Source organism: Pagrus major, chromosome 16 (genome assembly GCF_040436345.1).
Source record: "Pagrus major chromosome 16, Pma_NU_1.0".
NCBI classification, from domain to species: domain Eukaryota; kingdom Metazoa; phylum Chordata; class Actinopteri; order Spariformes; family Sparidae; genus Pagrus; species Pagrus major.
Genome location: NC_133230.1, coordinates 6,565,353 through 6,591,527, shown reverse-complemented (window position 1 = coordinate 6,591,527; position 26,175 = coordinate 6,565,353). Strand labels below are relative to the sequence as shown.

General features: G+C 43.5%; 1 protein-coding gene across 3 annotated transcripts in view; it reads left to right on the top strand.

Annotated features, from left to right (window-relative positions):
• The first annotated feature begins 1,821 nt into the window (after nt 1–1,821).
• Nucleotides 1,822–26,175, top strand: part of actn1 (actinin, alpha 1) — a 52,973-nt gene continuing 28,619 nt past the window's right edge. For 2 of the 3 annotated variants that reach the window (XM_073483570.1, XM_073483571.1), the window contains exon 1: nt 1,885–2,276. In XM_073483570.1, the coding sequence (XP_073339671.1) occupies nt 2,178–2,276 (99 nt within the window). In that variant the 5' untranslated portion in view covers nt 1,885–2,177. Of the gene's footprint in view, nt 2,277–26,175 lie in introns of all 3 variants that reach the window. The other variant, XM_073483569.1, reaches the window with a different exon arrangement.

Here is a 26,175-nt window from a genome sequence, read left to right as displayed (position 1 = left end):
GTATAATGACATCACTTGTATGCTGTGATGGAATGTAACTAAGTACATTTACTCAAGTACTGAACTTGCACACATGTACAATTTTGAGGTACTTGGACTTTACTTGAGTATTTTCCATTTTCTGCTACTTTATGCTTCCACTCTACTACATTTTGGAGACAAATATTGTGTTTATTACTCCACTACATTTATTTGATAACTGTAGTTACTAGTTACTTTACAGATTACCTGCTGCAGCAGAGCCAAAGTGCATTTTTAAATGAATTTATTATATTATTTTATAGTCAGATAGAATACACTGATTCTGATAGTAAGAAAAATGTTTAATATATGTATAATTAACTTTTACTACTTTTAAAAAGTACTACTTTTCATTTATTCCCAGAAAATGACTTTTGATACTTAAGTACATGTATTATCAGATAGTTTAAGACTTTTACTCAGGTAATTACAGAAGCCCTAAAGGGCCATGCATTCATATATTTTATTTCCTCCGTTTTCCCGTGATAACGAGTTAATTTCATTTGTTTTCTCGAGATCTCGAGTTATTATCTCGAAATAACAACTGCCGTTATCTCGGGAAAACAAAGTTCCGTTATCTCGAGATCTCGAATTAATTATATCGTTATCTCGGGAAAACAGCAGTTGTTATTTCGAGATAATAACTCGAGATCTCGAGAAAACAAATGAAATTAACTCGTTATCACGGGAAAACGGAGGAAATAAAATGTATGAATGCATGGCCCTTTAGGGCTTCCGTAGGAAATCGTACAGGTGACTTTAACTTTTTAAAAGTAATATTTTAACACGATATCTTTAGTTTTTCTCAAGTATGATTTTGGGTACTTTCTACAACACTGCTTGGAACCTGTATGTTGTATTTAACTGCAGTAGATGTTTAAGGTCAAACTCATTTTACATAATTTATATAACCTTCTGTGGCGTATAATCTAAAGCAATGCTTATAACATTATCATATGTTTGTCGTGTGACATAAACCCATGATACAGCCCTGTTTTAATTGTTGTGACGATGCATTTTCCAACTAATCCAAGGGAGTTTTTGAATATTTAGTTTAAAGGTTGAGTTCACCCAAAAATGAAAATTCAGTCATTATCTGTGCTGACGGAAAGTCAGGTGAAGTTTCGTTGTCCACGAAACATTTCTGGAGCTTCACAGCAAAACAGTGTTACAGCGTTCTCCTCAACAACTGAAGTAGATGGGGACTTGTTTTTAAATTATAAGAGATAAATCATATAATGGTTCCTTACAGGTCATCCAGTGTGATGCAAGTCTCAAGAAGACCAGAGATAAATCAATTTGGGATCTCTGGGCTTCTGGATTTATGTTTTGCTTTTGTTTTTTTACGTTTTAATGACTGAATACAACAATGAAAAAGTACTCAATTACAATTTAAAGGTAAAACACTGTTACTTTTTACTCCACAACATTTCATTTACACCTTTAAGTATTCACAAATGTTGACTATTAGTATACAGCAGCAATACTAAAGTAAAGTACAAGTATCTAAAGATTTTACTGAAGTTCAGTACTTGAGTAAATGTACTTAGTTACATTCCAATACTGACTGTTTTTATGTGTATATAAGTTTCCAGTTTTAGAGTAACGCGTTACACTTCTCTTACTCTGATTACAGCCCAGGCAGTCACACAGTCAGATGCTCGGATCAACCTATGCAGTCAACCTTGGATATAAAGCCTCCGCACTGACGGAGGAACCAACCAATCCGCTTCGAGGAGGCGGGTCTTGTCCTCCCGGAGGCCTCCAATCAGATCCGTCGGTCGGCTATCGATTCAATTTGTCTGAGGCAAAGTTTTTTTGCGTCTGTCTTCCGTCGCCACTGGACCTGCCTACTGCCTGCCTGCCTGCCTGCCTGCCGCTGCGTGCTCCTGCTGGGCAGAAACCAGAGCAGATAGAGAGAGAAAAGAGGCAGAGTTGGAGGGGGAAAGAGAGAGAGAGACACACACACAGACAGAGAGAGAGAGAGACAGAGAGAGAGAGGGAAGCCGGGGGTGGACCGTTAATTTCATCCACACACACCGTCTTGAATGCGTGGCGGAGACTAGACTGAGCTGTGAGACATCACCTCGCCGAGGACCGGGGGACACACGAGAGAAGCGTCTGAATATATATATATAAAGCTCTATAGATACAATATGGATCAGTATGATGGAGACGAGAATTACATGCCCCAGGAGGATGACTGGGATCGGGATCTGCTCTTGGATCCTGCATGGGAGAAGCAGCAGAGAAAGGTGAGACTGACTTCCTTCTAGCTCCGGTGGAAAGGTGCGGAAGTGGGGCTGCTGCTTCATGATGATCATCATAATAAAGCTGATTTATACTCTGATTATTATTATTATCATCACGCTTGAATTATGGCGACTTCTTTGACAGCAGATTGAGCTCAAACCGGCAGCTGTTAAGTTTTATTATAAGACTAATTATCGCTTCGGTAATCACCTGTCCGGCTTTTTAAAAAAAAAATGTTTTGTTTTGTTTTTTATCAGGAGGCTGATTCTGCTCCCAAACTTTTCTCGCCTTCCAGATCTGGCAACACACTTACTTGAGCATATCCTGCATAGCGTTATGAATTAAATGAAGGAGCAGGAGGAGGCCCAGCCATTATTTTTGCAGCAAGAGGGAGGAGGTGGGGGGGTGTAAAAGGGGGGTAGAAAAACAATTAAAAACTGGACAGGGCGCGCACCTTTCCCAGCGCAACAGATGTCAGCCATGCGCTTGACTGCATATGGTGTGTGACTGGCCCCTCCTGTCATCTGGCTTATGATGCGACGTGGATTAGGCCATGCTTAAAACAACCGGGGGATGGAGTGTGTGTGTGTGTGTGTGTGTGTGTGTGTGTGTGCGTGTTTGGGTGTGTGTGGAGGGGGGTAAACCCACCGTTTTGCGTCCCCTTAATGACGCCGACTTTTACGCACGGGTTCTGCTGACTTTTACAGCCAATACATAGATTTTTTTGTCTATTTTCTAAGTTGTTTGTTGAAGTTAGTTTATTAACACATATCTGAATAGATTACCGCTTTGCTATATGAGCTCCATAACCTCTTCGTGCGCACTGAGACGTCCATATATCGTGTTAACAAGCTCAAATCGTCCACACGCGTCTCACAGCTGCTGCTCCCTCTCCAGACATGAGTATGAATGGTCTGTTTCGAGAAGGGGTGTTAACTTCTCTCCACTGCTCCCCGTACTTGTCCTCCGCTTTGAAAACGGGGAAGAAAAAGCGCTGTGGAATCTGAGTAAGCGCTGTGGTTTGGGCTGGGCTTGCATGGGAGCAAGCGTGCCCAAAAATGGTAATAATCGGCCCCTCTCGCTGCCGCTGGAAAACTTTTTCCCCCCAAGTTTCTTTCTTTCTTGCTCTGCTGTTGCTCTCAGGGCTTCTGGTTTCCTGGATTATGTCATCCTCTACAGGCTGCTACCGGTCGAATGAGAGGAAATAAAGGGTGAGGTATGCAGGGGTTGATGTCAGGTGTGAACACAAGTCAGCAGAGGACACATCTCCTGCTGCTGCTGCTGCTTCTTTATTGCCTTTGAGTATGGAAAACTGTCTTGCCAATAAAGAGAAAGTTTGCACCTGACAGTTTAGTCTTATTACACATCTCCCCCGGCCCGTCACGGTGAAATACTTTCCCTCTGATGACCCAGACATTTCTGGGCCTGCGTGACCCTCATTGATCTCATCATCCTGCAGAGAGCGGGAATGTTTTATTCATGTCTTCCTCTCCGCAGAGAGCCGTGATAAGTGGTTATGTTGGGATCAGACTACACACAATTACAGGCTGAATGGGATGACAGTGTGCACCTCTGTCCTCGGGTGTAGTTTACTGACTGTCTCACACACACACACACACAAACTCCCTCCAGGCCTCAGCAATCAGCCCCTCTGCTGATGAGGAGATAATGTAGAAGCCTCTCATGTTTGGCTGATTGTTTCTCATCAAGTAAACTACTATTACTCTTCGTGAGATGTTTAAAATTCTGACCTGTTTTGTGTTTAAATGAATCGACCAACATCTCAGAGGATCTTGGAGGTGCTTCCTGAGCCTTTAACATGGATGTTTGGTTCATTCAAGCAAGGCTCAAGCACTAAAAAGGTCTTAAAACAACAACAAACAAGATAATTTCATGTTTTGTTCTGTGACATAAAAGTACCAGGGACCTGAACGCATCACGCCGAACATGGCGACTCGTGCTCACTATAAACTATTCAAACTTGTAGACTTGTAGATGGATCAATTTGTAGTAAAGAGTGTAAACTATAGTGTAGTAAGACCCTTGTGGCGGTGACGCTGAAGTTGTACTTTGTTAATAGGGGCTTTTTGTCGAGGGAACCAGGGCGATGCTAACTTCCAGGTTAGCGTACAGAAATATGTCTATAAAGATGCCAGAAACATAAAGAGAAACAAGAAGGCATCAACAGTAGTTGGTTTTTGGACGTGCAGCTCAAAAGTAGAAGTCAACAATCGTATCCATATACATATAACTGGAATATAATAGCTCACAATTGTTCAGTTTTCTTCCCCTGTGTGTTGCTTTACTTCTCTATAGCCCGAAGACCTTTCATTTGTTTGTCAAGAAGTGATAACTTCAGCAAATCACAGCAAATATTGAATCACCACAGCGATCCTGCTCGGCTCCCAGAGACAAAAACAAATGTTAAAGTTGAAGTTTTTGAAGCTAGAAGTAGAAAAAGCAGAGAAGAAGTTGCGCAGGTTTGGATTTTTCTGTTTGACTCTATTTTGCAATTCACTTTGACTCACACGGGCCCGGCATGTCAGAGAGTGCTGAAAATATTTTGAGTCCGGTGCAAGTCTTAACCTGACCCCCTGAGTACGAGGGCGCTGGTTTCCTCTTATCTTGGAATCTTAACGTCTCGGCAGACCCAGGTGTGCCAGATGTGACTTAAAGCTGCAGCGCCCGCATACTTTCACCCAAACAACACAAGAGTTTATGTGTTTTAACAAACAAGCAAAACCAAACACACGTCATCAGTTGTTCAGTCTCTTAACTTTTTTTTTCCTGTTGTTTTCATAGCTGGAAGGTGGAGCTCAGGTGTTAACTGCCGCAGCTAATTTGTCCAGGTTTTCCCTTATAAGGATATGAGCTGCTTCGATCAGGCCCTGCCTGTAAACCTCCCGCCTCCTGCCTCCCACTTCCCCATCTCCCACACCCCAAACCTCTGTGCTCACACCCACATTCCCCTGCTCAGACTGTACAAGCCAGGTCACAGACGAGATCAACTGATTTCTTGACTTGTTCACTTTTGCCAAAAAAACTTTTATCTCATTTTGTGGCTTTGAGGCTCAGATTCTTCAGCTCTGACAGATACACAACAAAAAAAAGCTTAATTATGACATTTGGTGCGTCTCTTCAGCATGATCTGATATTTCCGTGTTGGTGTTGTTTCAGGACCATCATTGCAACAGACCAATCAATTGTTTTGTAGCGTCATAGCTTTGCGACTCAGGATTTTTGTTGCCTAAACACGACCAAGTACCTTCATTCCCTAAACCTAACAGAGTATTTTTGTTTCCTAAACCTATCCAAGTACTTTTGTCCCCTAAATCTAACCGAATGGTGACAGAAAACTGAAAAGAATCGGGAAATAAAAAGTGAACAGTGTAACAATATGTTCCAAACGGGATACAAACCATTCATCATGATGCTTTAGGAACAACAACAACATCAAGGCGATATCAGATACACATCTCTCCATGTGACCTACTGACTGAGTTCATGGATTTTTCCTTGTGGAGTGTAATCAGCAGCAGCAGCAGCAGCAGCAGCAGCAGCAGCAGCAGCAGCAGCAGCAGTGTTGGTCAACACATTTTGACGAATCATGACGTAGGACTTAATTAGTCGCCCCTGCAGGAACTTGTCTTTATGCGTGACAGATATACAGGAACTGCCCACAAAGCGAATCTGTCATCATTACTTCACGCTCCCCACTTTGACTAATCAGCGCTGCCAGGGCGGGGCTGTCGCTGCATCGGGCGTCCGAACCGAGCTTCCTGACCCACATCTACTGTAAATGACATTTTATCTGCATCTGGAGAAAATAATACTGACTGTAACCGCATCAAGATTAAGTTTCTTTCCTTTTCTGTGCCCAGAAGTATTTAAATTAAAGTATCAGAAAAAGTCTCAAGGTCCAGGAAGCTGACTCAGCAGCATGAATGGCTGCGTGACGTTTCACTTCTAGTAAGAAGCCAATAAAGAAGTTACGTGTTTTGTTCCCCAATGGCAGCTGTTGGCTAGATTGCATAATAGGATGTGTAATGTCAGCTCTGGCCACCTCACAGAATGCTTCCTGTCATCAGATTCCTCTGTTCCCATGATGCACCTTGCGCAGCCCTCTTTTAACAAAAGGAGAAGAGCGCCACAGACGGACGGTGACAAAGCAGGGAATGTCAAAAGAGTGAATTCTCTCTCTGTGTGGCAGCCGGCTCGGCTCTCTGCACTAATAAAGGCGTTATGTGCTGAAATGTTGCTTCTTTTCACTACATAAAAACATGAGCGTGCTGGAGAGTGTCACTTTGTGTTTTTTTCCATATTCAATAAACGGGCTGTGTCATGTGATGTTTTCCATCCTGCAGCCTGACATTGAGACCCTGATTAGACTCACATGCAGTTATTATCATGCAAGTACACAGTGATTGTAGCACCAGTGTAATCATCTGAAGGTCATCAGTTCAGGTCCTCTGGGAAAGTTTAGAAAAGGTTTGCTGTGGCAGTACCACTGTAGTTTCTCTTCCTTTTTAAATGCTGAAAATCCCCTGAAATCTTTCACATGTATGATATTTCTAGTTAACATAAAGTGTTTGAGACTGATCGAAAGCTTTCAGATCCCTCAGTAAATCCCCAGTCGCTCAGATAAAACTTCTCTTTGGCTGACAGATCGTGTTATTCCTCACACGTTTTTTCATAAAAACAGTTTAACGTTTGGGAAATTTGCAACATTTACACAAGAGGATCAAGACCTCCCTCATGTTCATACGCTAAATGTAAATCCACAGCCAGGAGCTTGTTAGCCTAGCTTAGCATATAGTCTGCAGCCTGGTTCTGTCCAAAAGGTTAACCCTCCATGCACCTGTGAGCACCTTTGAGAAGTCACTGCTACTTACTACTTGCACAGTGTAGTGTGACGTATGTTTTTATGACATGCACGTCTAATTACTTCCTGTGTCAACTCTCCTCCGCCTCCAATCTTTGTGATCACGGTGCTTTTTTATCCTTAGAGGTGCAATATGTAAGAATCGGCCACCTGTTGAATTCACACTCCCAACAAATAAGGGCTGGTAACTTCTGCTAACTGCTGCTGCTACTTGTAGCTTGTTAGCTCAGTTAGCCGTGCAGCTAGCCGGACACCAGAGGGAGTCTTGGATTTTTCACCGCTAGCACAGGAGCTTTGGACCGCTGGGAGAAAGAGGTTATCAGGTCTGGAGATGGCTGTTAGCATGTGAACTTCAGTAGATATCTCTGCGACACAACACGTAGACGCACTGTTACGCATTGCACCTTTAATTTAGTTAAAAAATGTCATTTTTATGTCTATTTTTCTACGGATTACACAAACAAATAAATTGTGTGAGCTTTAGAGTTGCTTCAATCAGATTTGTTACCTGCTGACTGAGCAGAGCTAGCAGTCCCCCCCCTTTACAGTCTTCATGCTAAGCTAAGCTAACTGGCTGCCGGCTCCTGCTGCACATTGAACGGACAGGAATGAGAGACGTATCGAACATCTCAACGAGAGAGTGAATGAGCATATTTTAAACTATCCCTCTAAAGAAAGCTGTGAACTGTGTCGGATGCCAACACTGAATGATTCAAAGATGCTTCAGGGAAGTGAGCAACTGTCTGTTCTGTCTGTTTCTCGGCAGGTGACGGCTCTGTGTTCATTTCTCAGTCACTTAGTCATCCGTCAGGGCAGCTGCTTTTCTCTTTGAAATAATAGGAATTTTGAGATAATATAGTAGAAGTCTGGCATACTCCTGGGTGCTGATAATCCAGCGTCCGCTCGCTGTCTTGGTTAACGCAGCTGGGCTATAAATCCCAACAGGAGCTCCCCAGCGAACCAATCATCCCGCCCCGGTCACGCTGTTGGGGCCCTGTCTCGTTTGTCCTGATTGATGGGGTCACAGGCTGACACCCCAGCTGAGAGGACCCAGGAGCATCCAGCCATCCACTCGACCCATCGCAGGAAGTTTTATGTTAGTGCTCCCAGCTCAGCTAGGGGGTACGATCAGAGGTTGAGTCAGACTGTCCACCAAAGACGATTCTTGAGTTTTGAACGTGTTTTTGTTGTTTTTCCTGTTGGAGTTCAAACCTTTGAGTCGCAACTAACAAGCTTACTTCTCTACTGACTTCCCTCCTCATCCCACCACCTTCTCCTTTGTCTCTCTGGCTGTAAGCCGACCCCGCGTGAACACCGGTCAGGGTTTGATCGAGCACGTTTCATAATTAACTGAAGCATCTAGTCATCTGCTGATGAGAAGCTTTCAGTCGGGAAGAACCGTCTACTCATTACAGCCTGAAGCTCCTGCCTTGATGTATGGTATGTCAGAAGATACCAACCTGTGTCTAATGACTCTTACATAACCTGACTCCACGTCTCAGGGAGGGGGTTTCGTTCTCGGGTGCAGTGTTACTGAGGCTCTTGTTGGCGAACTGGTGGCAGTGTTTACCCAAGAAAAGTCAATGGGACAGCGCACACAGATCAATCCCTGACAAAGTTGAACAGCAGCTTTACCACTGTGCTAACAAGCTAATTTGTATTTTAGCCATACTAGTGATGTGGCTCTGGGGATGACAGTAGTGGTTGCTTGGTCCAGACTCAAGTATCCAAACAGCTGTTGGATGGATTGCCATTACATTTTGTACAGACAGTCATGGTCCCCAGGGGATGAATCCTAATGACTTGACATTTCTGGTTTTGAATGAAATGTCTCAACAACTTTTGGATGGATTGACATGAAATTTGGCAAAGAAATTAATGTTCCCCTCAGTATGAGAACATATATAACATGTAGGCTGGGAGATATGCATTTGGCTGACATCTCGCTAACATCTTCCCAATTAGCAAATGCTCCCCATACTCTGTCTTTCCAATGTAACTTGCGCTGACGTCCGTAAGACATACGTGTGCTATCTGGGGTTGCTGACTTTAGCTAGTTAGCTAAGTTAGCTGTGCAGCTAGCGGCCGGGGAACTTGGGGCACTGGAGTATTATGTAAGTGTTGTTAACACTGCTAACACAGGAGCTTTGGAGAAGGTTTTCAGGCCTAGGATGGGGGTTACCTAGCTGGGAATGCTTGCAAGGAGTGGCGACATAACATCAAAACTGTTATTTCTTCAACTTCAGGTGATGATAACTAAAACTAACAAGCTAAAATTCTTACATATTGCACCTTTAAACAAAAATAAGCCACATCCTAGACTTACCTTACCCCTTTAAATGCCTACAGGTTGTTTTTCATCTTTCGCAATTCAGCAATCAAGTGCAACAAGTTTGAGACACAGACACAATTTCCCTTTGTGAACTGCATCTCGTCTGTGTTTTGCAATACCACTTTCCTTTGTTTAATACCTGCTTCAGTGCCAGTGATTGAGAAAGCAGATCGCTGCTCTGTACGTCTGAACCTAAGCAAAACTCTGCATCCTTTCATGGTCTGGAAACATTTTCATGCTCAACTTGCTGTTTCTCCTCCCTGAACAGTTTCTCCTTTATTTGTTTCAGGAAGGTGAAAGCTAATTCTCCCTCATCAAGCTGAACATGCCATCTCGTTTTTTCTTTTTCTTTTTTAGACGTCACTGTTTGAAAAGTCAAATGTGAGCAATTACCAGGCTCTTATCTGAACGGCTCCCAAATGCCAGGGCCGTGATGCAAATTCTTGCATAGCTTATTTTCTCAGGCTCACGCTCCAAATTTAGAATACAGGAATCGGCTCCAAGCTCTCGGTTATAGGCCATTAAAACAGTTTGAAGGCCGATTGTGGAATGAATTTCGATGACTTTATCGTGGGGTTGAATGGGTTTGCTTTGCTTCATAGTTTCTGCCACTTCATCCTGCACAGACTGGAGGTTAGTGTTATAGTTGCAGCTCGGTGGCAGATTTTCAGACCTCAGACGTCAGTTTTTTAGATTCCACATCCACCATGGGATTTGGGGTCAAGGTGCATTTCCTGTTGCGCCAAGAGTGCACGATGCTCGACCATGTCTGGAACCACTACTCACTTACGGTCACATGTCTTCAATAGCACCCAGAGGGGGTTTATAGGCGATGTGTGTGCATGTTTCTAAGGAATTTTCCTGCACCACATGGGAAGGATGTAGCCGGGTTTTTCCTCCGTTAATGCTATTAATCAAACCACATGCGTTCTCAAGTGCATGTGCTCGCAGCGAAGCCTCCCTTTGAAGCCGAGGGGGGGTTCGTACAGTACTGTTCACGGAGAGTCTATGAACATGTGAGTGTATTAGCCGTAAGCCTCCTCACAGGAGCAGCTGCAGTGCGTCTCATGTAAGTGAAAGCAGCTTTGAGTAAACAGATACTGTGGGTAAAAGCAGGCAGCGGGCACACCTTTCCATTCAGTAGCTGTGTGGGTGGAGCTCCTGGGGGAGAGAAAGGAGAGGAGTGGGGAAGGAGGGAGGAGGCAGTGAGTGGAAGAAGAGGCTCAGACAGAGGGGCTTTCAGGTCTCCGAACAAAGAGAGCGTGTTCAGGAGGCCATCCTTTGTCACATTGTCAACCTGGAGTCAATAATTTATCATCACTGGCCAGGATGGTGTGTGAGCTATCAAATGACCCTTTAAGTAGCCTCAGGGTGTTTCCCTCCTGCACCAGGATTAAACACACTGAACTGAACTAAATCAGCAGAAAACACATCACGTCTTATGTATTTAAAGCAAAAGTTGAATATATTTTGGAAATATGCACATTCACACTCCTGAAGACCAAATGAGGCAATGTATACCACACCTGTCCTTTAAATTTAAGGCTACAGACAGCAGCTGCTTAGCTTAGCTTAGCATGAAGACTGAAAACAGAGGGAAACAGTTAGCCCAGACTATTTTCTGGATCCCAGGCAACCAATAGAGACCAGGAAGTTACTGCTCATGGCCAAGAAATGATAATATCCCCCCATAAAACAGCATATTGCCATGTTTATGCTTAATGCTTTTGCATGGATTAAACAGATACGATGTAATGTGTTAATCATTGAGCATTGAGGTGCTGGTAGGTGGATTTGTTACCTTTGGACAGAGCCAGGCTAGCTGTTTCCACCTGTTTCTGGCCCTTATGCTAAGCTAAGCTAACCAGCAGCTGGCTGTAGCCTCATAGATCACAATGTTTGTGTACAATAACTTCCTTGTTGACAACACGCATTAGCTGACATACAATTTCGCTTAAAGACTATACATTTCAAATTTTGAATATGAACTTCCTCCCTAAGTTGGAACGTATGTCCAAAATTTGGAGTAAAAAGTGACAGCCATATGGTTTACTGCCTGTCATCAGTTAGCTTAATGTTAGCCCTGGTGGCTGCATGACCTCACAGTGAAGCTGCAGAGTTTACACCCCCTCTGACAATGACTCCCAGGATGTTCCTGAATGTAAGCTTAACAATCGCTTAGCAAGCTTTGAACGCACAGCATGCAAATGTGCCAGCAGTTACTGGAAGTTGCCCCTTTCTCTTTGGCACAGGCCAACCAACCTGACTGTCAAACGTGTGTTCAGCACCGTATTATAACCTTTCTTTTGTCTGCCCAGCCATGTCGGAGTCACTGCTCACACTAACAACCCAGCTCTTCTTCTGCTGTTCGTGCAAAATCAGCTGAAAACTCCATCAACGCGACTGCAAGAGCAAGATCTGTAAAAATAAGAGTACTAAAAAATGTTTCTTCTTCTTCTACTCTCTGTCTCTTTTTGCCATTTCTCTCCACCACCTATCCTCTTCTGCACAATGTGACTGAGTGGGTGGCGGTGGACTTAAATAAAAAGTTTTGTCGTTGCTTTAGGTTTAGCTTCAGCGTGTTGAAGCTCTTCAGGGAGCCCCACTGTGCACAGGGTGGTGCGTCACTATTATTTGCTCTGTGTGAGACGACAGGATGTTTCTTGAGTTTTTATTTACACTGAAGGCAATTAAATCTAATTCAAATGGAGTCAGCCTTCCTAGGTGGCTGATATTACAGTGTTTAGTGTGACGGTTACAGCAAGAGTGCATGGAGAGGAGATAAATCCAGTGCTCCTATGGACCTGCAATAATGATAATGTTGGGAATAAATCAATCTATCTATCTGTGAGTCCTCGGACAGGAAGTGTTGTGATGAAATCCGAGGCCAGAGGCTATTTGTTCTGCTGCACTCTTCCACTTTTCTAAAGTGGGACAAGTATTGAACGTCTGAATTTCAATCAGTGGCTGCTATCGATCGTCTGGTCCACTGGCGCTCATGGCCAGTTAAAGTTGACTCCCTGCAGGCAAGTTGCATTACGCGCTGATGACTCTGTGATACGGTCTGCACAATTAAAATGTGCAGCTGCAGCAAACGTTGACCGACATTTCTTCCCCCCCGCACTACTTTCCCATCTTTGTTTCCTGCTGCAGGATTAGCCCGCATGCTCCCGACGTCCCTTCATTTGCGACAGTAAACAACAGCAGCCGCTGTGAAGTGCTCACGACAGATCTCATTACAAGTTGTAACAGACACCTCCCCTCGACAGCCCCGCCCCCGGTAACCCAGCACAAGGGGAGAGCCGGCCGGCAGCTTGTCGGTGTGTAGTGGAGAGCCCTTGGCAGAGCGGCAGGGCAGCAGAGTGGTTTGAGCTGTGTGTGAAGTGCTGGCAGGTGCTGAGGCTGGTGGAAGGACACAGACGGGGAGGGAAGGAGGGTAAAACAGCAGCAGTCAAGGCAGCCGATTGTGCAGTTTGTTTGTAGCTGTGGTCACATAAGAAATATTGAAATTCAAAGGATGTGATGAGCTCTGCAGATGTGTGTGCACGTCCTCCTGAACCGTTCTCATGGTCCTCTCCTTCTTCTTCTCGGTTTCTTTTTGCCACATTTCTTCCCTTTTCTTGCCCGTCGTAATTACACCCTCCGAACTCGAAAAACCCTGAAAAAACACAGACGACCGCGTGATTTGTCTTTGTCCAGTATAAAATACAGTTCCCCTCTCAAAGCCTAATGTTATGTTGCGGCTGTCAGTCATTTTCTGAGTGAGGTCTCGTTCGGGTGAAGCTGTCCCTGTTTACCTCTGATATCCTGCAACACCGTCTGCACGGTCTGCTGGCGTGAATAAATAACTCGAGTGTCATGCTGACATGCAAATGCTGAGTCACTCAGTCAAAACAATGAAAACAAAAGACATATTTTGAGGAAGTTGTGACGTAGCTCATGGTCATTATTGACATTAAAGTGTTTTTTCAAGTCTACTGAATATGTAGGAACAAGCAGTATAAAGTGTTTTGTGGCTTCAGAGAAAGCTGCATGTAATCTGAGAAATTGCCTCCAGTGATGTCACTCAGTGGCTAATTTGCATTGTGGGCAATGTAGGCGCCAGGCAGTCCACTATCTAGCGTTATGCTCCTATAAAACTGTTGGAGTCATTATGGAGAGTGTAAAAACAAATGATCTAAATCGATAGAGCAGAACCAGAGACATTGCATCTTTTATTTCTCGCATTCTTCTTCTTTTGCAAAACCTGGCAGATTAATTGATTATTTCTCTTCATGACATGAATACATCACTCTGATTGGATGTCTGACAGGTCAGAGGCAGTCAAGTAGCAGCTGAGTAGACAGAAGTAACTCATGATCGAGGTTTCAGTTTGTGTTCTACCTGGATTTTTTTTAAATGCTCGTCTCTCCTGAAACCTGCTTTCAGGTCCACTTTATTTGCAGAACTGAAACTTCTCTCTTTGACTCGCATGTGGAACTGATAATCAGGAGGCTTCATTTTTTTTGTGTTTGGTTCTGAAAAGGATCCCACGTATAAACAACTGCGGTCGCCCTCCATTCAATCTCAACAGCTGTTCTGGAGCTTTCGATCACTTCACATGATCTTCATCAGCAGACCACAGAAGAGCTGCTAAATAGACCTTAAAGCGAGTTTTATTTTTTATGTATAGATTATACGACATTACTATATGTCATTTTGAATTTATCAGCAATGAGCAGCCATTTTATTACATACTCTGTGTGCAAACCGGTTTTTCCAACTTCAAAAAGTTAAAAGAAGGAACCATTGTCCATGTGAATTAACCACAAGAATAAAACTGAATATCAAACAATAAAGAGAAGAAGAAGTGAGAAACCACAAACACATATGATGAGTCACATGAATTTACGATGAATCATTCATTTTGGAGATGCTTAAGAAGCTATAATGTGTCCTGATGAGGGGTGAGAGTCACAGAGTAACCCACGATACGATGTAATGATACATCACGCTATCTGTCGAACTGAAAAATACAAAAAAAAACTAAAAAGTGGAAGCACTATGTATCTATCCAGAGTCTGAACTTAGTGTCTCTTTGTCACACACACTGACTGCTACTTGTCCATGTTCACGTGTGCCATCAATCCAATGTGCCATGTTTTAATAAAAATATCGATATTACGGCAGCAGATGTTTTTAAGTGTTTTCTTTGTCCACCTTATAATAAACAAAGTACAAGCACTGAGTCATAATGTAGCATCTGTCCTTCTGATTACATCTACTTGGTGGGTAGAAATGTAGCATATAATACGTACAATAGCCTGAACAGGACACGTACAGTACAGTTGATGTGTAGATCTGTTGAAAGCGTCCTTTGTTCGAGTGCACTGTAACTCCTCCCTGCTCAGCATTTCTCTGAGTCAGGTGACGGTCAGCAGAGAAAAACGCTGCTCCGGCACAAAGCGGCACCACGACCGGGCCGCACGCTTCCCATCACACGGCCGCTGCGGGCAAACGGAGCCGGAGCTGAGTCATGACTACTGTGTTATGACTCGGGTGAAGAGGGCCACTGTACTTCCCATCACTCTGTTTGGATTGGCTTCTGACTGTTGTCAGAGAGCACAACAGCTCAGGCATGACTCAGGAGTTATGGCTGTGCTGAGTCGCTGAGATAACAGCTTCATTCCTGTTGAGTGAAGAGGAAAGAGGAAATTCCTGGTCTCTCAAACATGCAGATGCCTCTGTCCATTTTAAGTAAAGTTCTCATTAAATACATTGATACTTCCTGTTTACAGTGCAGGACGTCTAATAAACAACATTCTTATCAGAATACTTTCTTTAGACTTTGCTTAAACAGTAAAAGTATTGAATGTTTGGAGGACAACAAGTACAAATACTGTGCTGTACTTTCTGTTCCTTACATTTTTGAAAACAGGATGTTAATCTAGCTTTAATGCATTTGAGGGGAATTATCGATTGTTTTGACTTTGTGTCGTTGCACGCCACCTTCCCAACATCACAAGACTGATTTCACCGTATCTGTACTTCTACTTGAGTAAAGAATGTGTGTACTTTTGCCACTTGATTTCTGAATATAATCTGGTGTTTTAACAGTCTCTTAATATTTGAATTGAAACAATCCTGTCGTCCTGATGGGGTTTTTTTTGTCGCCCGGTGTAGAAAATTATTCATTAAATAATCATGATCGAAACTTAAAATCAAAGTTAATATGAACAGCTGGCAAAATAAACAAAGTTCTGTAAACTACTTTTTGCAGTTGCATTTATAGTATCAATTCAGAAGTGATTATAAAAATTCTTAAAAAGTGCTTGAATTTCTCTATACAAACTCAAAAAAAATGAATATACAGTAGTCTGGTCTGTATCTGTGTGTACCTCAGTTAACATTTTGTCTAAGCACCATAAAGCTGAGCTGTAGCTTCAGTCTGGACACATACAGTACAGCGAGCAGGATCCTCGACAGACTGGCCTTTGTGCTGTAGGACACTTCAGCTTTGAGCCGCTGAAGCGGGGAGAAGATACATGCTCACACTGGGCTTTTCAATGACTTGTTGCTCAGCATGGCCTCTTTGATGCCTGGGCTCTATTTGAATAGCATCTGCACATGGATTTGCATCCAATTTGTGTGCTGTGAGATCATCAGAAATGCTGCATCAACTTTTGTCAAGCTCAGTTAGACTTTTGTCACGACACGGACGTCTCGGGTTTTGTTCTCACCAAATATGGAAGCTTAATGGAAGGGATATAATATGACATCACCGGGGCTTGAAAGTCCTTGACAGAGTTGAGAGTTTTTTGTTTTTAGATGAACGTGTTGCTTTAAAAGTGCTTTGTTTTGTTTCACCGTTAGAAGGACTTGATCTTTCATCATCAAAATATAATTTAAAGATATAATATGTAAGAATTCTTCATTAAAATGTCTATAAATGACTAAACCTTTGTAATATATTTTGCTGACATTATCCCAAATGTTTCCAACAATGTTCAAACCCAGAGAAATAAGTTTTCTCTAGATAACGGTGCTTTTTGTCCTCCATCGCTAAACTCCTGGATAGGGAAGTCGGCTCACGAGACTAAACCTGAAAGTGATTAAAAGTTAAAAACACTTCCTCATCTATGAACATTTGTCACGTCGGATAGATTTTCGTCAGCATCATTTGTGTTTATTTGCGCCGAACAAACAGATTACTGTATATTAGCCGTAAGCTATAAAGTTGGCGAGCAACGGCACTCATCAAGGGTTTGTGTGTCTGTGTTTGAATTCAGGTCAACTCTCACTGATTTCAGCACTCACCAGAGACTCTGGTTCTCTCTCTTCTTCCAGCCGGCAGTCACCATTACAGAATATAAACACCCGACACCTCCGCACATCACTGCTGCAGTCAGGTTGATAAACAGCAGTGAAGATAAATCCAGTTGGCTCTGCACCTGACTCTCTCCTCCAGAGCTGGCTCGGCAAATGTCTTTCGTTTTGTGCGTTTACGTTATCTTATAATTTTTTATATTGTTGGATTATTATTATTTTTGATGCACTAATTTGTAAGCAGCATGTTAATGTTGTTGCTGGTGGAGCGGAGGTCATTTTTTACTGCTTTTCATACTGTTGTGTTGCTTAATCTTGTAATAACGAATAATAGTAGCTAAAACTGTCAGATGGTAGTACAGTAAACAAGCTGTAAATATGCATATAAAGCTTAAAATATACCCAAGTCACAAATCCAAATATGATGGATATTACTTGAACTAGAAATCTTTTCGTTCCTCCAAACCATCCCTTGAAAGTCATTGAATTCAAGGTCCAGGTGACCCGCTGAGGAAATTACTCAACGATCTCTCACCGTCACAGACGTTTTTGCGAATGTGTTGCGTGGGGTGTGTGTGTGTGTGAACGCACACGTGTAAGCTAACATGTTGGATCCCGGCGAGCGCTCGGGGAGCCGTGGACGTGGGCTTTTTAAGAGCCTCGGCGCAGCCCGAGCTGTTTGTTTGTGGGTCTCCAGGCTTTTCTGGTTGTCATAGCAACCGGCCAGTGTTAGGTGCTCTGCGGCATTTTTCACAGACGAGCCACTCTTTGTTAAATGAACTCGGCTGAGGAAAGAGCTATTGCCACTCTTTGACTTCACATTGTAACACACCCACACACACACACAGACAGACACACACACACACACATGAATATGCATCAGGGCTGCTTCGGGCCACAAGAGAGTAAATATCAGTGGACTGGTCACAATGGCTGCTATTCTTTGTCAATCTGTACGTTTTGGCCAGCTCACTGCTCCTTTAGCACGCGCTTAAACTGTGGAGAGTGTGCGCATGCATGTGTGCACGTGTTGAAGTGTGTGTGCTTGCATACCCAGTGTGTGTGCTTGCATACCCAGTGTGTGCACCTGCATGCATTTCTGCACAAACTGTAAGCAGACAGGCTGTACGGTTGTTACTGTGTTGGCATATTTTTGTGTGTTCATGCTCCAGGGAGCATTTGCTTGCACGCACTCACGCTCGTGCACACGTGTGTGTGCTGAAGCAGCAGCCAAGGCGATAGATAAGTGTAATGGGATGACTGTGCTGAGTTGACAGTTTGGAGAAACAGCCTGTTTGAGTGCCTGGCTGGATGAACGCCGCACCTGAGAGACTGTCGCACTCCATCATGGCTGCAGGCTGGAGGAAGGAACGTTTCCTCTTCTCTGGTGGGCCAGGGGAGATGCTGCTATGATACTGTGTGTGTGTGTGTGTGTGTGTGGTCTGGTCTGAACTGAGATTAGGACAGCAAACAATGCAAGAGAAGGAAAGTAAAGCTACGCAAACAGCTTCGTGAATCTACCTGTTTGTATTTCTGCATCATTATTGTGAATGAAATGGATGTTTTCTATGTTTTTTGTCTGAAGATTTATACACATTTAATTCTAAATCGGTGAGACATATTTCTTTGGAAACCTTGAAATCCTGACTCTAGACTAGAGTAAATACGTCCGTGCATTATTTCCTGAGAAATGAGCAAAAATGTCGAAAAACACTCAATGTTTCAGACATATCCTGATTTAAATGAGAACATTTCCAACTTTAGTCCGGCATAGTTTCTTATTTAACGCTGATGCATTAAGCAGTTTGGTATATTTTTGCTGAATTAAAACAAAGGGGTTAAAACATGGTTATATAAACTTATGTAGTAGCAAAACTCAAAATTACCATATTGGCACAGTGGTTAAACATTTCAAACAACCCTTTTTGGAAAGAAAATAAAAGATTTTCACACTTGGTCATCCAGATTTGTGAAGTAAGAGAGATCCAGCTGTGTAGCTCTTGAAGGTATAATGAGGGAAGCCAGAGAGCCACAGTACTGGGATTAAACTGGTGTCAACTCAGCTAACTGGACCAGCTGCAGTGAGAAGGTGGAGTGGTCTGCTCGGTCCATATCGCCCTCCTCCACCTCATCTGCCCGGCAGCCTCAGCTCAACCTCATTGACTGTAGTGTGTTTTTCTGTGTGTGTATCCTCCAGTGAGCTTTAGAGGAAGGAGACGGAGAGGCATGAATGATGACCTTTGACCCTTTCAGCACTCTCCCCTTGTTAGCTGGCAGGTCCCCAGACTTCTGTCCTTCCTCTGTTACAGAGGGAGCATCTTCTGAGCTGTAACTGGGAGAGAGAGAGGCAGATATTTCCCCTTCATCCCTCCAGCAGTAAAGGTCATATTGTTCCTGTCCATGACTCACTGGGAGCAGGATGGATGGAGCAGTGGAGCTTTTTATGCAGCGGTGTCATGCTGTTCGTGCTCGAGGTGTAAATGTCTTCATGTTGGGGGGCCTCTGTGGATGTCTTTTTGTTTGTTTGTGTGCGTCAGGGTCAGAAGTCTTCAATGACTGGTGGCTTTAAAGCATCCTGAAATGTCAGGGAAATAAATATTCCAATTTTATACTACTTGAGTGTTTTCAACTGTGTCCCTGTGTTTGTCAGCAGGATTACATAAAAACCTTTTAACCGATTTCCATAAAACCTTGATGGAGGAACTGTCTCGGCCCAGAATAGACCCCATTAACTTTTAGTGTGGATCCAAATAAAGGGATGGATCCAAAAACTTTTTCTCGTTTTTCTCAGCGTTTTTTCAACATTTTTGTTAGTTTTTGTAATTTTTGTTCATAAAACTTAAAAGTGAGAGTAGACTTCAGGAGTTCATGGGTGGGTACAACCGTACTATTACTGACAGGAATGATGGCTGAAATTACAAAAATATAGCCCAGAATTGTAAAAAAAACATTTACCAATAAAAAATTACAAATATATTTATGATGTCAGAGGTCAATAATGCTCTTTTCTTCGACCATGCAGTAATCAAACTGCCTCAGATTTGATTGTCTCCTCATGTGTCTGAGTCTCAGGACATGTACAGTATACAGTAGTTTGCCTTTTCTCAGACTTTGCATCACGTCTCTCTGCTCTCTTGCCTCCCACTCGACTGCTGAGCTGGAATTTGTGTTTCGAGTTTTTTCTTCCTGCCAGATGCACAGAGCCGTGGCACATCGGTCTGCCGAGCCTCCAGACAGCAGCCCGGCCCTGCGTCCTGCATGCCGAGCCTCTAAACTGACGGCAGCAGAAACCCTGAACCTTCCTTGCTTTCACTCCTCCAGACTTTTCATTGTCAGTTCTGATTCTTGCCTCTATTCTGTTGTTTTTGGATGACAGTTCATTTTTATTTTAGGGATGTATCTGATATCTCTATCCACTGACAGCACTGTGAGAAATAATGCAGACAGCAGCGTCACATCTGTTTCAACACCTTTTCTGCCGGTTGAGAGATTTCCGTTTCTGGCTCAGTCGAGGTGTTGAAGTTTCAACAACTTTTTTTTTGTTTTCAGGCAAACTTAAGATTTACTTATTGTCATGGCAATACGGACAAACTCCAGATGAGAAATCATTGGATGTAGGTTTTTTGGAATATAAATGTGTACCACAAATTCATAAAAACAGAAACACTGCTAGGTTTTGCTATTAGAATTAATTAGAAAACATAATCGTGCAGGTCTGAAAAGGAGATTTTTCTTATTTTCAATCACACTATAGTGTATCAGGCTGTTTAGGACAATCCAGTTGTAGCAGTAGATCGCTTGTGCGGTAACATTTCCATGAAAGCAGCGAGCTCCACCAATCAGAGATGTTGCTGTTACACTTTAGGGTTCTGGGTAGTGTTCTACTTTTCCTAGAAATCCCAAGTAAAGCATGTTTTTCTTCAACCAAGGCTGATATCGTACAAACGTGTGGCTTCTGCAGAAGACCTACCATCGTTTCACAATTTCATATTTCATGGATGGTCAGGACACTTCAGCCCCACTGCTGAATCGACAGATCGCAGTGATTTCTATTGACATTAGTAACCTTTTTCTGTTTTCCACAATACTTGGACATGACTAGAATGACACAACTCAATTCTCCAGGACAGTCGTGGAAAAAAAATCTTCCCTCCCTTATCACATCTACCACTGATTCACCTTTGAGCAAGGCACGTCTCATGCACAGCTCTCCCCCTTCCTGCCCAGCTGCCCCTCCTGGGTGCCATTTTAAATCAGAACATGCTCTCAGTGAACTCGTCTGGTTAAACGCGATGCCCTAATCCATCACACATCAGGAAGTCATCTGGGAGTCTGAGAGTGGAGGAAGGTGCTGTAGCTGTTAGCAGCTCTGTTTTCCTGGCACAAGAAACTCTTTCCACCAGCATTTTGGGCCCCCACGAGCCTCAGCAGAGATAGACTTAACAGGAGAGAAACAACAGTTTTACCTCCCTTGGATTCGCAGAGGCCCATTTCCCCCCCAAACTCATCCAGACTTTCATTCTCATTACAGCCCGAGCTGTGGGTGGCGTTACGGTTTTTAAGTTGAGGATTTGATTCTAAAGAGAAATGTTTTTCCCCCCTTCAACCTCCTCTCGGCTCCTTTTGTTCAATGCTCTGGAGGAGACGCTGGAAAGACATTTTTCTCAAAGTTTTTCTAGCAATTTATCTGCCCGTGTCTGAGGTTTCATCGGGACGTGAGAGGCCCTCCGGTACCCTGAGCTGGAGACTCGGGCTTGAGAAACTGGCCGCTGTGTTGAAAACCGCCTTCCTGTGTCGGACGCTCTGCCAGCAATATCTGCCTTTCCTCTCCACACTAGACTTGTCTGCCTGCCTGTGTGCTCGGATATGGCTCATGAGCTGGCTTGTTTCAGTAAAAGGATTGTACTAATATGGAACTGGCAGAGAGACGGGAAATATTTTCCTAACTGAGGTTGATTAATGGAGGGGGGAGAGAGGGGAGAGTGGACGAGGGGGGAGGCTGGGAGCTGAGTGAGAGGTGGGGAAAGCAACAGGAGCGAGGAGAGGGAGAAAACTATGTTTGATGGGTTCGAGGTGGAGTATGGTAAAGCTCCTTTTAATTGTTAATGATGTGATTTTTTTGTAATTACTTGTGCTAACAGCAAGTCGGTTGATTCATTAGTTCATTAACACAAAAGCAAAACAACTCAAAGTTCACTTTCAAGCTTTATTCTGGAGTTTCCAGCCGTGTCATGTAGTCACATGTCATGATGATGGATCTGTTCAAGTTTATTTTCATCGGTATGGGAACCAGAGGAGTGTTTTATAGCACCAAAGCACTCTCTGTTTAAAGGTGCAACATGTAAAAAATCTAGTTTAAGATATTAAAAAAATAAATAACAGACAGAATGTAAAGAAATAAGAGTTTTGTTGTTGTTTTGTTGCAGAAATAGCTATTGAAGTTAGCATGCTAACCAGCTAGCCACGGCCCGTCCTTCCTCATAGTACCACTTCGAGCACCAAGTCCAGACCACTAGCTGCACTGCTACAGTTAGCAGCTACAGTTAGCAGCAGTTAGCGGTTTCACTTTTCCGCTTTTAGAAAAAACTGTTGATAACAGAGCTAACTTGTAGCTACGGTATGCAGCAGTTGCATGTTGCTTTCAGGAAACTCTGTAAATCACAGAGAGGGGGGAAAACAAGAGGATATTTTCTCCCAAAAATATGATCCAGTTTCACAAAAATCACTCATAGTTCATACTGGGTGATGTAGTGGTGTACAGCGTTACGGACTGTGATCCTGTCCTCTCACTGAAGTTACATAGTGCAGAAACAAGCAATAGAGGTGCAGAGTGGCTGAGACAGAGAGTCGCTGTAATATTAAAATGAGTTTGAAGTTGTTATTTTAGGGATAAAGAGTTGCTTTAAAGACGTCACCGATAGGTAAGCTTGGTCGCTCTTATGTGTGAATGTGAAGACATCACCATGTGCTGTTGAATAATTGTAATGGTCATTTTTCACTGTTGCCTGACATTTTATAAACTAGATTATCCACCTGTGATAAATGCAGTGAAACACACTATTAAATCTTAGTATTTCACTCGCTGAGCGTTGCGTTTAGCGGTTGCCATGGGAAAAATGCTGCTATAATGACGCTGACTGGCAACTTTCCCTGAAATTGATGCCTAGCAGATTCCTCCCGCTCTTGACCCCTGTTGTTTTTACAGCCCGCCTCAGTTCTGTGAGGCTGAGACGAGGCAGACGAGAGGGGCGGAGGGGGGCCCTCGCAATTTACGACCCTCCAGTTCCTCCCGCAGACACAGCCAGTCGAGCTTTCACTTCGCTCCGCTACACGACATGTTATACTGAAACAGACTTGTGTTTAAGCCGCAGTAATGAGAGTGATTTTCAGCAGAAGACATGTTAACAGCTCACACAGATTCACAGCACATACTGTACTCACACAAATTGCACAACGAGATCACACATAGAGAGCACAGGGATCGTAAGGCACACACTATTCACAGTAAATTACTGTATGTATGACTCTGCATTTATACAATTATACAGTCTGGAAGCTGCTCTGTTGTTGTTAATGGCTGTTTGTGATGTATTATTGTGTTCTGGGGTCAATGTAGTTGTCAGTATGTCTTCGTCCTGTGGGTAACCAAACGTACAGTTGACCTGGTGTCATATTGAGATACTTCATGCTCCAATAATCCAAAACACTGTTTCACACAAGTGTTTTGTGGCAGTGCCGCCATTTTGCAGTCGTCCTTTAACAGTTATGCGGAGAGAAATCTACTGTAAAAGAGGCAGAGAGGCTGATTTCTCCACCAACAGCAGCTTCAGTGAGCTACAGAGCAAAGCAGCCTTGAGACGAGTGGAAAAACTATCACCTGTGCTCTTACTAGGGACGTTCCGATCAAGAGTTTTATGCCTCTTTCCTGATCCAAACTCTTTAATCTTGCACATCTCCAATAACGATCTTAATCCATTACTCATATTTACTTCAGTTCAGTGTTGAAATAACAGCTGTAGCCTACTTAATCTAACAGCGACTGGCTCAGTCCTACTGTCGATATTGTTCTCTCCATAAAGCTGTATGATCAGCAGAGGAATGCAACAAGTTTGTTCTTGGCTATAAATACTTCTTTACTCAACTCAGTTTTATTTGAATAACTGCCTCAGATCACATTACACTTCCCTCAGGGGGGTATTTTCTTTTCTCGTAGCTCCTTTGTTTTCCACCACAGCAATTAATTATGTCATGTTGAGTTTCTGATGACAATTACAAAGACAAACCAGACTCATGTGGACATTAATTGCACAGTAGTGCTGTCGCTGTTATCCCAATTGAGTCAGTAGCTAACAGCAGCCACTACATAATGTTTGTTAAGCCTCGCCCACCCCAGCTAGCGTTGCTATCCCTTCAATTCCGGTTTTAAACGGCTTACCTTCAGTTTACAGTAAGAACGCTGCAGATTCTTAGTATGTTTTGTAACAGTGAGTCCCTCATTTTGTGCAAAGCCTGACTTCTTGGGGTTAGGGTTAGTGCTATTCTTTCGGGTGTAAAGTATGACTGTTGGGTACTTATTACTCTCTGATCATCTGCCATTGTAACCAGTGGACCAGTAGCTCGGTGTCACGCCCTGCCAAGAGCCCCAGAACACCTGAAGGGCCTGTGAGTGTTGACCATAACACAGCCAGCGGGTCATGTGACAGCGCAGGTGGCTGCCAGCCTGGCCTGTGTTGCTGCTGCCAAACTCCACAGTGACCCAGAGAGTTAGAGGATCTGCAGGAGGGCCGGCTAATTCTTGTCAGGAGGAGGCCTGTCACCCAGCCCAGAGCAGCCCAACGTTACCCTCCTTCCAGCACATTTAACAAGCTAACATTCCTCCAGTGAACTTTTAGTCGTTTTCACAACTGTGCTCTTTGCGGTTTTGACTCAAAGCCTCCTGACATTTTCAGCTGTCTGGTCCTGTTAAAGCCGCACTAAGCAGGAGTTTTGAGTAAAGAATGCACACATTTTATCTACTTAAAACACTTCTCATTCCCCTTTATAGCTTCTACCTTATTTGCCCAAGTGAAATTAAGGTATTAGGATTTGCTTTCATTTCCCTATCCTTTAGTACGAGGCTTTGTGCTTTTGCTAACGATAATGTGAACATATCAGTATATTAAAGGTCACATTTTCCATTACCTCTGACTGCAGAGTTTTATTTCTTTCGTTTTATTTGAAGGTGTTTAACTAAGTGGTGGGAAAGTGAACACAAAAGGGGAAGGGAAAGACCGCTTTTTGACCACTTGTCAAAAATTACATCCTGAAACCAAAACATACAGCGCTCTGAGAAGCAAGCAAACAGCCTTATCTCAGCACTGTGATTAGATTAAACAGTATTCACGTTCGCTGCTGACACCACAGCGCTGCCTCAACAGTTTAAAATTGTTGGCAAGCCTGTAAAGGGACTATTGATTAGGATGATTGAAATATCTTAGTGCCTGTTGGAGCCTGACTTAAATCATGACGTACTTTAGAGGAATAGTCTGTTTTAGAGGGTGTGTGCGTGCCAGCTGCACATAAATCCTCAGCGCTGGTCTTTTTCTGTCAGCTCTACCCTTGGAGATAAAACACCATATAATCTGCCTCGCTCCCTCCACATCTACAGTATCCTTAGTTTCCTTTGGCTTTTGCCTCGGTCGAAACCCGACCACACGCCAACAAACACGTACACATCTGAAACCCGGCTCTGGAGTTTATTGATAGTCGTGTAGACCTCATGCCACTCCATTTTAAGAGTGACCTAATCGCGGAAGTTCCACGAGTGCTCCGAAGCAGCTCGCCAGTGACTTTTAAGTGGCTTTTGTTCCAGCGAAAGACAGTGCAGGCTTTCATAAAGGCCTGGCCCCGCTCCTGCAGGTCCTCCCCCAGCTCTCTGGTGGAAACATGGTGCCTGGTGTTTCGGCGCTGGGTGTAATTAACCCAGGAACTCATAAAGAGGCGTTCACAGCGGGGTGCGTGGCGGGCCCACTCCTCATGCCAGCTCCTGTTGGGCAGCCGAGATTGTGCTCCAGATGTTTTCCGTTAGCGTGTTTGAATGCCGGCGATGCCAGAGAATCCAGGGCCTGCTACACCTACTGTATACAGTACACAATGCTCCAGTGTGCTGCGGCTCGAGAAAGCTTGTTAGGAAAAAGGCTCTAATGAAAGGGAATGGGTAGGGAATGTGAACAAACCAACAGGAAACTCATTTATTAGTCAACGGGTCTGGTACAAAACAACAACCATTAGACAGGTAGTCATTTAGTGTTCTGCTCACAAACACATTAAGCTATTAAGAGATTGTAGCTGGCAGCGCGGTCTGTCAGTCGTTCAGTCCAACGCTGTGGTCCAAACTGAAATA